The sequence below is a fragment of the Tachysurus vachellii genome, chromosome 8 (assembly GCF_030014155.1).
Source record: "Tachysurus vachellii isolate PV-2020 chromosome 8, HZAU_Pvac_v1, whole genome shotgun sequence".
Lineage (NCBI taxonomy): Eukaryota > Metazoa > Chordata > Actinopteri > Siluriformes > Bagridae > Tachysurus > Tachysurus vachellii.
This window is the reverse complement of record NC_083467.1, coordinates 14,823,762-14,839,716: the sequence shown is the minus strand read 5'-3', so window position 1 is coordinate 14,839,716 and position 15,955 is coordinate 14,823,762. Positions and strand designations below refer to the sequence as shown.

The following is a 15,955-nucleotide window of genomic DNA, read 5'->3' as shown; positions in this document are numbered from 1 at the left end:
TGGTTACATCTCTAACTCTGAGCACATGCCTCATTCCTGCAACAGTTAACGCCTTTGGTTCTCTAATATCTCTTTTCCTCCAAAATGATTCATATTCTGGTTCCAGAGTCGGTTCACAGCCATTGCTGGATTGGCTGAAATGTAGACTATTGTGAGTTTCTACATACCTGAGAAACAAACGGTGGCATGATAGGTGTCATGGATTTCATTGCTACGTGTTTTTTTATTTTACCGGTCTGAAAGGAAAATTACTCTTCTTTAAAAACAGAGACTATTGGCCAAAGAATATTGGCAATCCACCGACCAGCCAGAAACACCACAACCAATGCATTAAAGTAAAATGGAAGTTGTGGTGAGGACAACGTCATGTCCTCCTAAAAAAAATAAGACTGAACCAATCTGCAATACTCATCATAGGATGACTAAATCTTATAAATCTATATTTATTTAAACAAAGGAGAACAGGAATACCACAATGGTGTACACAAAGTACACAGTGTTGCCTTTGTTTGTGATCAAAATGCAGCTCTGACAGGAGCAATGGCAGGGTATGGAGTGCAGTGTGTCCTTTGTGTAAAACTAAACCAAGCAATCACATTTAAAATGCTCATTTAAAATCAAACTGTATGAGCACATGCTAAACACTGCTACAACAGACTGCAGACAAATATGAGCAGGCTACAGAAAGTGGGTGAAACAGTCAAAAATTTAAACAATATAATTCTTGCGTATGCAATACTATGGAAAAATATTGTCTCCTTCGTAGCGAGGCTATGCAGAGGTTAAGATTCGATAATAACTACTGAGCTCCCTTGCTGTGAGAAAGAACGAATTTATGCTTGAAATTTAAACTTACAGATTAATGCTTGATTAATGGCAATTATTAAACATAGATTTAATGTATGAAATGTAAGAATTACTGCATGCACTGTCTTACGCAAAACTAGCCATGGACATATTACACATAGTACATAAAGCTGATCTTTGTCAGCCATATGTGGCTTGTAAGATAATATTTGTATGAAAAATAATATGTTCAATGGTGAACTTTAATCTTATTAGTTTGGAAATGTATCTACCACAGAGTAATGTAAGTGAGAAATCTCAATTATTCATTTTTATAAAGGTTCCCTAAATCTAATGAATAATAATAATAAAAAAACAAAGATTCAGTATTTTGTTTTCAGTTTAAGTTATCAGATTAAGTCCAGAGAGTCCTGAAGAACGTTTATTTCAGTTCGCTATCACTGTTTAGTGCTAACATTGGACAGTCAACAGTTAACCTTTGTTTATATCTCACCACAACCACACTGCTAAATGCCATGTGAGTCTGAGTTTTTACGGTTTTAAAAGCCCACATTTATACGGAGTTGAGAAGTAACTAAAAAATGGCAGTAAAATGACATCCAATTAAACAACCTGACATATGCCAAACCTGAGATTACTTCATGAGTGTTCTAAAGGATGGGATTTTCTCTCAAATCTGTTTCTCACTTATACCCCATTAAGCCAGTCTCATCTGTACAAAGCCAAACCAAAAAGCCACAAAGTACACTTACAAGGCATTTAACAAGGCTGCATGGAGAACTTTCCCATCAACACTAACTTTCTCAAAATTATTATCAAGGAGTTTATAGCATTCCTGACAATTAGTGCACCATTGCATAAAGGTGGGAAAGAGTGATTTAGTCTTTACAGTGGGATAAGGGTTTTGCCATGGGTGAGGCAGCAGGAAAGGACTTGCTGAACCGCTACCGTTTAATTAATGCTTCTCAACCCCTCAGCACTTGTACAAGCCTGCCGGCTGCCCACTCCCTAACAAATAACAATCTTGTTGATCAAGCTGGCAGTTTTTGGCTAAAGGAAAACACAGAGCTTTATAGGTTAAAGAGCAGCAATTGTTCACACAGATAAACAGAATTCAGCTTGTTACAAAGCGCCCACTGTGGCATAGTGGCCATTCTGTCGGGTGGGAGGCCACAAAGGGCTTGAGTTTGGCAAGTTAGGAAGCTAACAGGCAGCCTGCAGCATCTACAATATTTACTAGGCTTCAGATGAACCATTTTGCATGCTCTCAGCAGATGTTTGGGCATCCAGCTTTACTTCATGCTGCAATACAGGGATTGGAGAAGTGGACAGTTGATATGAAGAGAAACTTTTGCTTAAAAATAAACAAATAAATAAACAAATAAATAAACAAATAAATAAATAAATAAAAACCCACTCATTAATCTGCTCTGACTCATTTACAGTGGCAGCATAGTACCATAAACATTCTCCATCATTCCTAAACATTACACTTGAAACAAAACAGGTGAAATATAGAACAAATCCACCTTTGTCCAAGTATAATGCATCCATGTGTGACATTTTGAAATGTGTTTTGACATTTAGTCTGTTTTTTTTTTTTTAATGAATCTTCATGTTGGTACACACAGGCCAGCATGCAAATAATACATGAAGCTAAAGCTCATTTAGAAAGAGGTACATGAAGGGGACACAATACTTTTGTCTAAGGAACAACTTGGTTGATCAAACTATTGGAAAAATATTGATACAAACATACGTATGCCTTAAGTGCAGAGTTTATGCATCTGTTTTCATGTACATGAGGTACAATGAAAATGATGAATGAATTGTATTTCTTACTGTGTTCATTTTCCACTTCATATTATTTAAGTACTGAAAACTATTCCAGCAAAAAAACAAACAAACAAAAAACATTACACCCTGAATGGCACTGTTGTTGCATCAAATGTGTTTTCCTAAATTGGCTTTAGGTTAAATATTTTGTGATTTAAATAGTTTCAGACACTGGAAGTATTACTTAAAACATTTTTTTGCTATGTACTTTGGCCACAAGCCAATACACACAATGGGAGAGTTCAGGAGTGGTTCAGACACACCTGCATATCACAGGCTCTATGTTATTTCCGGTTAGCTGTTGTGTATATTCAAAACATCGCTGAGAGGTACATACACTTTAGTATTACAACTGCTCATTTAATTGTGATTAAAATGTCAACATTCAAATTATTACTGTGTTTTACAGTGGTCGGATGCTGTCTAAGACCCAGAAGCAACTCACTGTAACACACTGTTTTTGCACTTTGCACATGCAATTGCTGCTTTGCACAATACATTACAATACCTCATATAACTGCTGCTACTATATTAAGTGTTCATTCCATTCATTTCTGCACATGCACTGTACTGTAGATTATACAGTATGTACACTAATCGGCGCTGCTTTTGTGTATTACCTTTTGTGTAATGTCTTGTATTGTTTGTTTGCCCTGTCTTTTGTCCTGCACTGTCTTTTTTTCTTTTGTCCTGCACTGTTTGCACCAGGTTGCACAGATAGGACTACTTACTTAAGTCCTAATCTCTGTCTTTGTTTTATGTAGCGCCATGGTCCTGGATAAACGTTGTCTCATTTCACTGTGTACTGCGTCAGCTATATAGCTATAGCAACACAGCTATTCAGCAGTGAAGTGAGAAGGCTGGATACCAACTAGCAATGCATAAATGCTTTTACAATGCAAAACTGCAATTATGAAATTTTGGGGAAAAATTGCAACAGTGCTTTGCAATCTTTTTTAACCCGGACGAGCGTTAATATCGAGCCCTGATACTGTATATACGCGCATGTGTGGCTAGATCTATGACTATCCATAAAAACCTACAACATGTGATTTGCATCAGTAAATATTTACATCAGTAGATATTTGCTTTCAAGGACCCTAGAATTTTACAAATAAAAGACACTGAAGCAAGTTGAAGAAATTAAACCCTCTCTCACATGCTGAGAGAATGTGAGAGAGGGTTCAACCTTCAGAGACATTTTGAAACCCATATAATAATTACGTTTGCAATAGTTAATAATGGCATGTGAATATATATTTTTTTTTTTACTAACAGTTAAGAATGTAATTCATTATTTGCCACAGATATACAGACTGACCCAGCTATGCAAGTGCAATGTCCACTAAGAACCGGCTCCGGTTTGAAAATGGTTATAAGCTTCCAGCTTTATAGCTTCTTTCATATAGCTGTGCTCAGTTTCAACCATCAAAGTTCAGCCTTTTACAGAAGCGAGATATACTCTTACATGCTGAGAGCAGATATACTGAATATATTCCACAGCACTCACCTGAACACAGGATGCCCTTATGGCGAGCGCAGGAAAAGTCATCACACTCGCAGAACTTGCCGTAGATTTTGCCAAACTCGGACTCATAGCACCGGCAGTAGTTACAGCTACATTCCCCACGCCCACTGCACACCTGTTTGCCTTTAGCTTCACGACAGGCGGCCAGGTTCAGGCTGCCTACTTCATCTTCCGAGCACTCACAGTTGGTGCCATGATAGCCTGGGTCACAGTGGCATGTACCGCACGTGTAGGTACCCGCATTACTGCAGTGGTTGCTGTTGGCCTGAGAGAAGCGTGTGCATGTGCAATCACACTGATAATCCACAGAGACTTCCAGACTATCTTTAAATCCCACTGGTTTAATGGTGAAACTTTTCGTGGTGCCTGGAGGAGGACAGCTATGAGCAGCCACGCTTATGTTAAAGGAAACCTGAAAAGAGAGAGGAGTTCCCTTTTAATTTTAATTTGATGTATTAACAAATATGTTAGGTTAAGCTAAAGAAAGCAAATAATTAAGTAAATAAATAAACACAATTAAAACACAACTAATGGCTTCTGGTTAAGCATGAGAATAAAAGAATTGTTAATTGACATCGGAAGGAAGCAATAATTCATTTTTGACAGTTGTAAAATACAATGACTTAAGGGATGTGTTATGTGAAGCTTTGTCTGTCTCAGTTTCTTATGCGTGATCTTAATCTTTCCTCACTGTGAGGCATCAGGACCAGCTCTCTGATGGGTTCAACATAAATAACACATAATTACTGCAGACGACAGGAACCCCACCCTTTTGATTGGTCTGAGTAAGGAAGTAAGTCCTGACATGAGAAACAGCTGACACTAGCTGTGCCTGTTCAGACACGATTTGCATAGAGGCATTTTGTCAAGTCCTTATACTACAGGAATTGTGATAGCTTTACTCTGTCATAACTATGAATATCTGTAACAAATGACATAAATAGTGGTCTACACCAGAAGCATTGCTGAAATGTTGCTGTATGCACAACACTTACACAACTGTAAAGAATCACATGTATATGTCATTAGGATGGCCTAGTCATTAGGATGGTTTTAAAGCCCCAAGGTGACAGTTAGAGAATAAAAACACCTTCAAAACCACAAAGCTTTCCTGCCCTTTGAGCTGAGATTTTGGTTCACTAATGAGTGATGTATCTTTAGGCATGTGGCATGGTGAAGCTTGCCAATAATACCAAGCAGACCGAAGATTCAGTTTAAGTAAGATGACAAATGAAACATTCAATCTCTCCCTGTACAGGGAAAAAATAAATTGTTTCCTATAGAACTGATCTATGAGTATTATTATTATTATTATTATTATTAATAATAATAATAATAATACATTTTATTTAAAGGTGCCTTTCTGAACACTCAAGGTCACCGTACAAAAAAAAAAAAAAAAAAAAAATCAAAATCGAATCGTTACATAGCAATACAAATTGGACCAGCAGTACAAATTATGATGTAGAGTAAGCTAAACTAAACAGATGTGTTTTAAGCTGAGATTTAAATAATGCAAGAGAATCAATATTACGGAGTTCAGATGGAAGTGAGTTCCAGAGCTGAGGTGCAGAGTAACTGAAAGCTCTATTCCCCATAGTTAAAAGACGGGAATTATTGGCCTATGTAATTTAATTAGAAATACTGAATCAAATTTGGCAACCCTGATTTCTATGTATCCTTAATAAGGCAAACATTCTACGTATTAGAAAACATTTCAACACAATTTCACATTCCATGACATACATCATGACATTTAGGATTGACAATAATTATACCAGTAAAACTAACTTGAAAGAAGAATAGAGTCTGCACATTTTACTGTCCAATCAAATACTTTTTACTATAGGAACCAAAGAAGAACACAGAGATACCAAGCCTCTGCTTTGAATCTAGAAGAACTAGCTATTTGTGCTTAGATAACAAAGATAAATGAATGACTGGAAATAATGTCTAAAGAGGCAAGTGATTAAAGAGGTTAGTCACAAGCATACTTGATTCAAATCAGAGCGGACGGAAGTCAACAAAAACAGTGATTCGTTAACAACGTAATGAAATGCAGAATTGGATTAGCAGGGTATTTGAATCACGAGGGCGCAGCGTGGCAAAAATGGTAGCATCTAAGAGGCAAATAAAGGCCACAAAGGAGGTGGGATAGGGGAAGAGGACAAAGGCAGTGGACTGTGTAGGTCCACATGGTAAAGAGAGGACAGAATTTGTCACTTCCTTTTTTTTCTTGGGTATGCATGTTTTAATTGGGTTATGTCCTTGCATCAAATTCAATTTTAGTGGCACTGCCTGAAACCCTGTCTGAACATGTACAAAGAGGTTAGATAAAAACAATTTTTTGCCGTTAGTCAGTAACAGCTTTTGCTTTAAGGTCCTAAAGGTTTGTATGTCTCTGAAGCAGGGGTCTCAAATTTTATACAGCCATGAAGTTCAATCACAGACAAGATTTGAGTTTATGAACAATAATGCCACTATGTACAATAATTTTTTTTCTTGCTGAAAATTTCTACTCACTAAGATACACTATATCATACCCATCTGTGCTTTCTGAACATCCCATTCCAGATTTTTTTTTCCCCCGGCCTGGCTGTTATAACCTCAACTCGAAAACCTTGGCTCGTCATGCTGTTTAATGTAGTCTAACCTTCAATTACATGTCCCAGTGTGATAAAACATTTACAGATATAAAAACATTAAAGATGTTTATATATATATATATAAAAACACATAACATTACAGATTAGAGAGTGAGAAAGATAAAAATGCAGAAGCAAAATACATCAACCAATAAGTGAATGCATCGTATTACCAAACCTTTATAGGATATAGGGGCTCTTTTAGTAGACTCACAGACTTGAATCCTACTGTGGTGAAAAGGATCCAAGCTTAGCTTTAGAATCCATGCAAAAGCTTGTTACTAAGGCTCTTCTCTGCTCAGAAAGGACTCTCCACTATTGTGCGAGGCCATTGAGATGCAGTGTCAGGCTCCTCAGAGAGCCTGCTGTAGAGCTGCAAATTACACATGGGCTCCTGCCTATGCTGTGCCCTGCTTTAGAGGACAAACTGGCATGTTTTTCCCATGAAAAAAACAGACAGAGCCAAGCTTATTCCACTGGCTAGCAATTGTTGAGATTTACCATTCACTCAGGCTATTCAGTCTTTTTTGTCTGAGCCTACATTCAGTTACGTTAAAGAAGCCAAAGTAGAGCTTGAGGGATGAATCCTTAGAGGGCAACTCACTGCGTGGTGGCATGTACCAAGTAGTGGTATAACAATAGGTAGTACAGAGAATTTTTTAATGTTTTTAAAGTCATCATTCCAGTTTAAGCCAGTTCAAGTAAATTTATTGCCATTTTTATTGCCAACTCTACATTTGATAAGCTTGTACTATGTCTAATATTTAAAACAGTTACTCAGATATTTTAACATTGTTCTCATTCCAAATTTATTAAATTCCAAGACTGAAAAAGAAATGCTGGCTGAGACAGTTGCAACCCCAAGCAGACTGATCAGGGTCATTCCCGTTATCAGCGTGAAGGCACAGAACAGCTAGTACTTGCCAAAATGACACAACTTTACTTGGATGTAGATTTGCAGAAAACCACAACAACATTGGTGTCTGCAATGTCTGGCTCATGCTCTGAGCTTATGTTAAGTACAAAGCTTTGGCCATTGGTTATGCTCCATAAATATTCAGAATAAAATACAAACCAACAAATATCAAACAACTGTTAAATCCGCTCAATCACTCCTTTCAAATCTCTAGGTACACTGCACATGTCTGACCTTCTCATCTTTAATTTAATGGTATTGCTAGAAAATGGTGTCCATTAACCACCCTTGCCTCTTTTAACTGAAGTTTGAAAATAGTGTTCTCGGAAACTTAATCTTGCCAGAGTCTAAACTGAGATCATGAGATTATGAAATTAAAGTCAGAGCACTCATCTGACACTTAATCTTCCTCCAAGCAACTAGAGGGAAAGATTAAAACATGTAACAGCAAAAGTTAATGAGTAACATCAATCTCACCGTGTCTCCAATTTTTAAGTCAGCACATTTGCTCAGGCCTGAAAGCGGCTTGCCATCCTGACATGTGGCAGTGAAGGCCAGGCTGAGGTCCTCAGGATGATCCCATACACTCAGCTCCACCTTAGAGCGGATGTTCTACATGTAGACCGGAGGGGGAAAAAACTATAGGTTTGTTAAAAGGCAGGTATACGTTATGTGACTTAATTCTCAAATATTGCTACAAAAACCAATTATGAATCTCAATTTGGTTCCATGAAGAAAAATGATTGAAAGTGACCAGATAAAATAGTTCAGAGCTTACTGTAATAGCATGGACAAACAAATTATACTACTCATGTTCTAACAGTTCTATCTAAATTGTTCTGTCATGTTCAATTCATTTAAATCAGCAATAAAATCCTTCTCTGTGGTGTTTCAAAGATTTCCCCATATTTCTAAACATTCCCTTGAAGGCTTTTGCTTAATAAACATAACAGTACTGAGTGATCTGGTAACAAATGCAAACAGTCCTGTACATAATCATAAACCATTTTACAGTTCCCTTAAGTTCAGTAAACTGGGGGTCAAATTGTGAAAGATTTACTTAAAAACCCAGTCTGCTTCAAGCCTTTTCTCTCCTTTTTTTGGTAACATCAGAGTTCGCTTGTCCAAAATAATCCATCAAATACATTCCATAATATGCAAAAAATTAGGATCTTATACTCATTCTAATAACACTGACTTAAAATTTACAAACTGACCTAGAAGCATAGCGCAGACATCTGGTGTGTTTAAAAGCAACTTAACACACTGTATTTTACCCTCTACTATTCTCACTGGGGTGTTTCAAAGTAGCAGTTTAACGTGATAATTGTTAGAAAAGCGCAAACTATCCATGAAGTACTGATCTTTTGTATCTTGTCTTCTGTTAACAAAACTTTCCTGTTTCCTATTAAAATGTTTAAAGTTTAAATTGGAGTAGCATTTCCTAGGACACATCAGCGTTGACTACTTGTAGTCTCTGGTATATCTGTGGTCTCAGATTTTGTGTGAAGCTGAAACAGGCTTTATAAAGGTTTCCACTAAAAGCACTATACAAATAAAACAAAACTAAAATGTCCCAACTTGAAGTTAAAATATTCACTTAATTGTTTTATATTATGGTATTTAGCTAACATTTTTACTAGTTAGTTACTTTTGCCCAGCTTACAGTACTTTGTTTAGTTAACATTCACTTTGTTAGCTACGTTAACCTAGATTGATCACGTTTATATATATGTTTGCTAGAATTTTTATTCCTTTTTAAGGAAAAAATTACAGTTAGTTTGTGCATGCATGTGCAAACATACATGTTAAATAAAAGTCAGAAACTTACATTATATGCATTGACAATCAGCTGGATTATATTTTTTGAGCTTTGGTCAAGAATCTCCACTGTAGTTCCTGGTATCAATGCAGTGAAGTTCTAGAAAAAAATAGAAATGGTGTGCATTAAAAAATATACATAATGCATGATTCAAGATATGCTACTAAGCTGATTACCTTACAATACCTTATAAAGAACATAATGTCTTTTGGTCACCGCAAAAATAAGGAAAATATTGTTTTCAGCCAGCTTCTCCCCAAGGAGAGCTAATGATGGATAGTCCTGAGGAAAAAAGAAACATATAGGAGGCCATGTGTGAGCATGTTAAATACATTCATCCTACCATTACAAGCACTCTTTTTGTCCACAGTTAGTAAAAGGAAATGACAGCTCACTGCATTCTCTTGCTTTGTTTACAGGACCCATTCCATCCACTTATCTGAAGGGTCTTATTAAAACTGGACACATGAGTGGGTGTGCGAGGAAGTTACAGTTAAAAATCACACACAAATTATATCTTATTCCATCTTATTTCTTGTTTCTTATTTTATTCTGAAACTATTGCCAATGTGTATGAATATAAATGTTTATAAATAACATTTAAATGCAATTAATGACATTGTATTGTGGTGTAATGTATTAGGCTTTTCTTGACTTTTAAAGTTTATTTTAAAACAGAAAAAGTCTGATCTGACTACAGACACCTGTCTTCAGAGAACATCTATGAACTATGCAAAAATAATCTGACATTATATTCACCATTTTACATTTATGTTTATAAAGCTTTTAAATTATTATCAATGCATTAAAACAGAATCATTCAAGTAACATAACCAAAGTTTATATCCAACAGAGATGGAGATATCATGCATTCATTAGCAAGAATTAGTTAGTCAAAGCTCTGTTGTGCTGCTCAGTCCCATGTCCCATAAACACATCCCTTTTTGTCTGTAATATTAACAAAAAGCCATCCATGAACCTTTTAGCTATGTTTGTCCACACAGTCACTGTTTTCACATATCTCCATGTTCCTGATTCTGAAAAAAATCATAGGTCATCTGTGAACTAAATCAGTGACGGACAGATACAATAAATGGTTGTTTCAGGGTTTGTTTACGATCAATAGGCAGAACAAACCCGGTGGTGAACTGAAAAAGTCTTTGAAAGCAAACATGTCCTCAAGTACTTCTAGCTAATAAGGCAAGCATCTAAAATCAGATCTCAAGATCTCAGCTGGAGTGTAATCCAGCAAGAGCCAAGTGTTTTAGTAAATTCTAACTCAACAATGGTGTTCATATGTGCCCATGAAAGCCTGCATTGAACAGATGTTTTACTGCCGGTTGGGGCATCAGAGTTAAGAAATAATTCTAGAATCTGTGCTAGATTGAGGCGCCTCTTACCATCTTGGTTGAAGCACTGTACTCATTTTCATCATTCAGGTGGCACTGTCCATCGTGAGGCTGAACGAGGCCTGCCAGTCTGCCATCCAAAGCCAGGTGAGGTACGTCATCTGTAGCAAAGACCAGCAAGTGATAGGCCTCTTTCCTCCAACCAATTCTCTCCTAGGAAAAATGAGAAGAAACTAGCTTTAGGGGCTTCTCTGATCATTTATTTCCATCACATTACAAAAAAATTAAGGCACAGATCACAAGAATTGTAAGATACAATAACCATGTTATTGCATACAGGACAAGGATTACAACACTATTTTTCCTTTATTTCTATGGCTTTCATCAAAATATTATTTTTAAAGGCATAGTATCAAACAAAAACAAATGGACAATTAACATGTGCTTTGGTCAAAAGATGAGATGAAAAGCAAGCAAACAAGGCAAAAGTCTTGTTATTGTTCACACAAAGCTACACAAACCTGACCGTATTACCAGAGAGATTTAAGTGACTGTGCAGAGCAAACCAGTATCACAAAGAGATATGAGTGGGCCACTCCCACACCGACCAAACAAGTCTTTTAACCCTCACTCTTACAATAACATTTGCCCAAATAAAGTGCATGATCTCTACTGACTTGTAGAGCTGGGATATAATTCGGTGTGTAAATAACATAGGTAGACAGTGGGACAGAATGTCTGTCATGACAAATAACTTACCTTGCAGACAGCAGCCTGTAGAATAGCATCAAATCCACCCTCAGGCGCGTCCCTGTTCCTTGACACCACCTGCTTCTGCACCTCCTCATTGAAACGGTCCACTTTGTCAGTCAGAGATAAGTGATTGCGGAACCCAAAGGAAGGGACACAGTTTGGGAATGGCTTGTATCTGCAACGGCATCAAGAAGCCCCGGGAGAGTTTTACCAGGATATCAGAATAATCCCTTTGTAATGAGGTTTCATTTTTAACAAACATTTCACACACTTTCTACTGTATATACTGTATGTCAGAAGTGGAAAGTCACATAGAAAAATGTATTTGTTCCTTAAATTAAGTCTGATCTTTACGTCCCTGTATTACTAGTTTTTATTTACCTTATTTATTTTATATACTTTTGAGTATAGATAGATCTGTGTGGGATTTGAAATTAGTCATTCATGTATGTAATTTTTACAGTAAGGGTCCATTTTTACACTGAGTGAATAATTGGAAGCTGTAGGTCTTTTAATCATTTCATCAAGATTAATCATTGTATCTTTACCTTTTAAATTAAAGATAAAAAAGTTAAATCTTTACCTTTAAAGTAAAGATTTTCATTACTTTTACCATCTCTGCTGTATGAGGAACACTGTTCATTTAGTACTACATTCTAGGAAGAGAGATGTGTTCCAACAAAGGTGTAAATAAACATACACTGAGTCCCTATCATACTGGGCAGTGGTGTGTTATGGGCAAAACACTAAGTGCCACCCACAACAGATAACAATAGAGGACTAACCTACATGGGCACTGATGCATGTTGGCACTAGTGTAATTGCCCCTCTGGGCCAAATGTGCAGTCTGGTGGCTTTCCTGTGTCATCATATTGTGCTATTTGCTGAAACGTGTAATTTGAAAGCCCATCATCGTAATATTTATCTACTTAATGCCGTTTTAAAATAACTTGAAGAACAAGCATCAGGAGCTTCATAACACAGAATATGTTGCCACAAAGTGTTTTCACACCCAACCCAGTGATGCAGACCTAGCCAAGTATTTTAGCAGGCCAAACAAAAATAAATGAAGCAGAGGGTTACAGGGATCATTTCTTGGCTTCTGAAGCAGATTCTCTGTTGTGGCAGACACAATTCCACTTATTTATATAAATGTTTAGCTGAAGGCAGGCTGATTAGACAAAGAAGCATTTTCACAGTTTTTCAAATATTTATTTATTTACCTCGTCTGGTCTGATAAGTGATTTGAAGGCTTAATCTAAAAGGTATGCATTTCTTTTCTTTGCTTCAAATGTCAAACCGATTCAGTCATGTTAGTTATTTATATGGACTTTTGTAAGGAAGGAAAATGGTGCTTCAATAACATTTAGTCCTAATACTGTACCCAAACTCAGCATCAATACCTAGGACTGACTGCTGGTCTGCTTGCAAAATTATATTCTGAGGTTTGCTTCAAGTGAACCCGGGTGCTGTCTGAACCATATCTGCCATGTCAAACAACCCACTTCTGAGATTAGATGTGGATTTATGTAACTGTTTAAATGTATTACATCACTTCCTGTTTTAGGTTTCATAGTGTCAGGAAAGTAGATGTTGTGGTCTCGTGAGAAGGACATTGTTAATAAAATGAATAAGGCATTTAAATGCAGGTGACAGCAGAGCTAAATTATTTTTATATAACTTCACCTAAACACTGAGCTTTGACACTTTTATTCATTTCATTAGCAAGCTGGAAGTTAACTGCAACACACCCTCTTTGTTAATCAGGGTTTGCTCTTGCTTTTCAGGTGTAAACACAAGGATAACTACATAACAACAAAGCAGTACAAAATATTAGCTTTAAACATCACAGAGAAGCTTGTGCTACTGAGTGATGACTTTCTTGCTTACCCGTTGCAGGGGTTCTCCTTATACTTGGGAGCAGTGTATGAAAAAGGAGACAAGTTCTTATCCACAAACGTCCCAAATGCAAGACGGAAGTTACTAGTGAGCTTCTTCATCTCTTCAGCTAGTTTTGTTCCCAGATTGCGAATGGTATCCAGGTCATCCTTCATAGATAGTGAAAGGTCCATCAAGTAGTACAGATCAACAGGATAATCCTCAACAGGGCGAACCTGCACCTCAAAAGATGTCTGATGACCTGAATAGGTTTTACAAAAAAAAAAAACACAAATATACAGACTGATCAATTTGTCCAAGCAGTGACATTCCAGTAAATGTATAAGTTTAACATGTGACAAATTCCGTTATTAAGCCATACGTCCACACAAAAGCCATACCCGGCCTTAGACTGAGTGAAATCTTCTGTGGCTGGATCTGGATGACGTCATACCCGGTAGAAATTAAGCCTTTGGAGCTCAAGGGTTTGTTCTTGAGGATAGAACTGATACTCCTTGGGTTTTCGATATAATGAGCCTTGCAGCCCTTTTTCAGCAAGTTCTGGCTCAAATCACATTGCGACATAAATGTCCTTCCCCTTCCAAAATTCTGAAAACAACATAGACGTTAGTTATCTTCCTGCAGGTAGAAGGCATGTGGTAGAATAGGCTAACTAACGGCTTCTGAACAGCCACTAAGCACCACTGCATCAGGTGCAGTCAATACCTCATCAGTACCATTAAAAAAAATATTTCTTCTGCAACAAGTTTCATAATCTCATAGAATATTTTGAGCTCAGTTCTTTCAGCAGTAGGTATATCCGGGTTTGGCTGATAATACAGAGATGATATTTCAGAAATCAAGTTTTGTGTTGCCAGGTACATGCAACAGATCAGAGACAGTACTGCAATAGTTTTCAAGACAATTAGCTTCATGTCCGCACAACATAAAACGTGTCAGTGGACTGTATTGTGTATTGGTTTGGAAAAATGCTAAAAAACACAATAGAGTTTCATGCTTGTATCTGCTCTGACATTAAGTATCGTGATTCTCTAATAATGTGATTATGGTGCGATATACTTTGAGTACAGTTTGCTTTAATATGTACCTAATAAATGTGCTAATGTGAAGGTCAGTCAAAAACAACAAAAAAAAATGAGAATACCCACAACATAGACTACAACATCTAAGCATAGCACATAAGCATAAAACACGCTTATAAAAACTCACTGAGCACTTTATTCGCTACAGTATATATACTGAGTACTTTTATATACACTAATACAGTATCTGTACATCTCATTCAAACATTTATCTAAATCGGCCAATCACAAAGTTAAAATTATGCAGAAATTTGACCTGTTCTCTTGGAGGAACTTAATATAAAATGTAAAAACTCAAAAGTATGTAAGTTTATAAATAATCTCAACATGGAAATTTCCAAATGGAATTAAAAGCTCTATGGATGCAGTAAGTAGCCAAATACTGAGCCTAGAATTATAATATGAGGATTATGTTTGAGATTAGGTTTTGAGAAATTAATATATTAGTTATGAGAACCCCTTTTTTCAACAGGGTACCACTTCAATGTACAGTACATTTTATTGTAGTGTGTATCTACAGGCTAACACAAGTGATTTGCTGAGTGTCATTTCTATGCCTTACCTCTTGAGCGCACCAGGCGCAGCTCGGGTGGAGCAGAAGACATTCTTCACACGATGTTGCACTGCCACTAACACACACATTAAGACCTGAATCACAGGAAAAGCACAGACATTTACAGCACATTAAGTCGTTAGACAGGTCCAACGAGCTTCTACATACATTTGATATAACCAGACGCGAAGTATAATAAGTGTTTCGAATAGATGCAGCATGCAGATGGATTTCTAAAACATGTCATAATGAGTACAGATCTCACCTCTGGCTGTGTGAGTACAGATGTGCAGAATAATCCCGGCTAACAGAAGTGCGAGGTGGAAACAAAGCTGAAAACTCCACATGATGAGTAATAAGGGTCGAGAAAGGTGACCTGTATGTAACACTGAAACAATCTGAGCTTGAATCACCAACAATAAACGTTATGCCTTATGCGCATTAGTGGAGAGCTTCTCTCTGGATCCATCCCGACTCTATAGCAAAGTGATGAGTTCTCTCTGATCAAACCCGCAGAGAAACTGCTCTTTGTAAACGCACAGGGATTAATCCACATCGACTCATCACAATCCCGTCGTGCGTTTCCATTAAAGTGAAATAAAACACTGTTTTAACTCTGTATCACTTAAAAAAAATACGCGCAAAACACATCCCGGATGCTTTTATTAAAAAGGAAAAAAAAGAAAGGAAGAAAGAAAGAAAAACAGTAAATAGAGACGTAAAGGATCCAACAGATCTAAGTGTGTGGCTGTTTTCAGTGCAGAA

General features: G+C 36.9%; 1 protein-coding gene across 1 annotated transcript in view; it reads right to left on the bottom strand.

The window, feature by feature from the left end:
* Positions 1-15,955, bottom strand: part of itgb5 (integrin, beta 5) — a 41,680-nt gene extending 25,725 nt beyond the window's left edge. Inside the window, exons 1-10 of the mRNA XM_060876458.1 lie at positions 15,456-15,955; positions 15,200-15,285; positions 13,936-14,143; positions 13,547-13,796; positions 11,663-11,831; positions 10,955-11,116; positions 9,741-9,836; positions 9,564-9,653; positions 8,210-8,344; positions 4,154-4,583 (exon numbers count right to left, since the gene is read on the bottom strand). Of these exons, the coding sequence (XP_060732441.1) occupies positions 4,154-4,583; positions 8,210-8,344; positions 9,564-9,653; positions 9,741-9,836; positions 10,955-11,116; positions 11,663-11,831; positions 13,547-13,796; positions 13,936-14,143; positions 15,200-15,285; positions 15,456-15,537 (1,708 nt within the window). The 5' untranslated portion in view covers positions 15,538-15,955. The remainder of the gene's footprint in view (positions 1-4,153; positions 4,584-8,209; positions 8,345-9,563; positions 9,654-9,740; positions 9,837-10,954; positions 11,117-11,662; positions 11,832-13,546; positions 13,797-13,935; positions 14,144-15,199; positions 15,286-15,455) is intronic.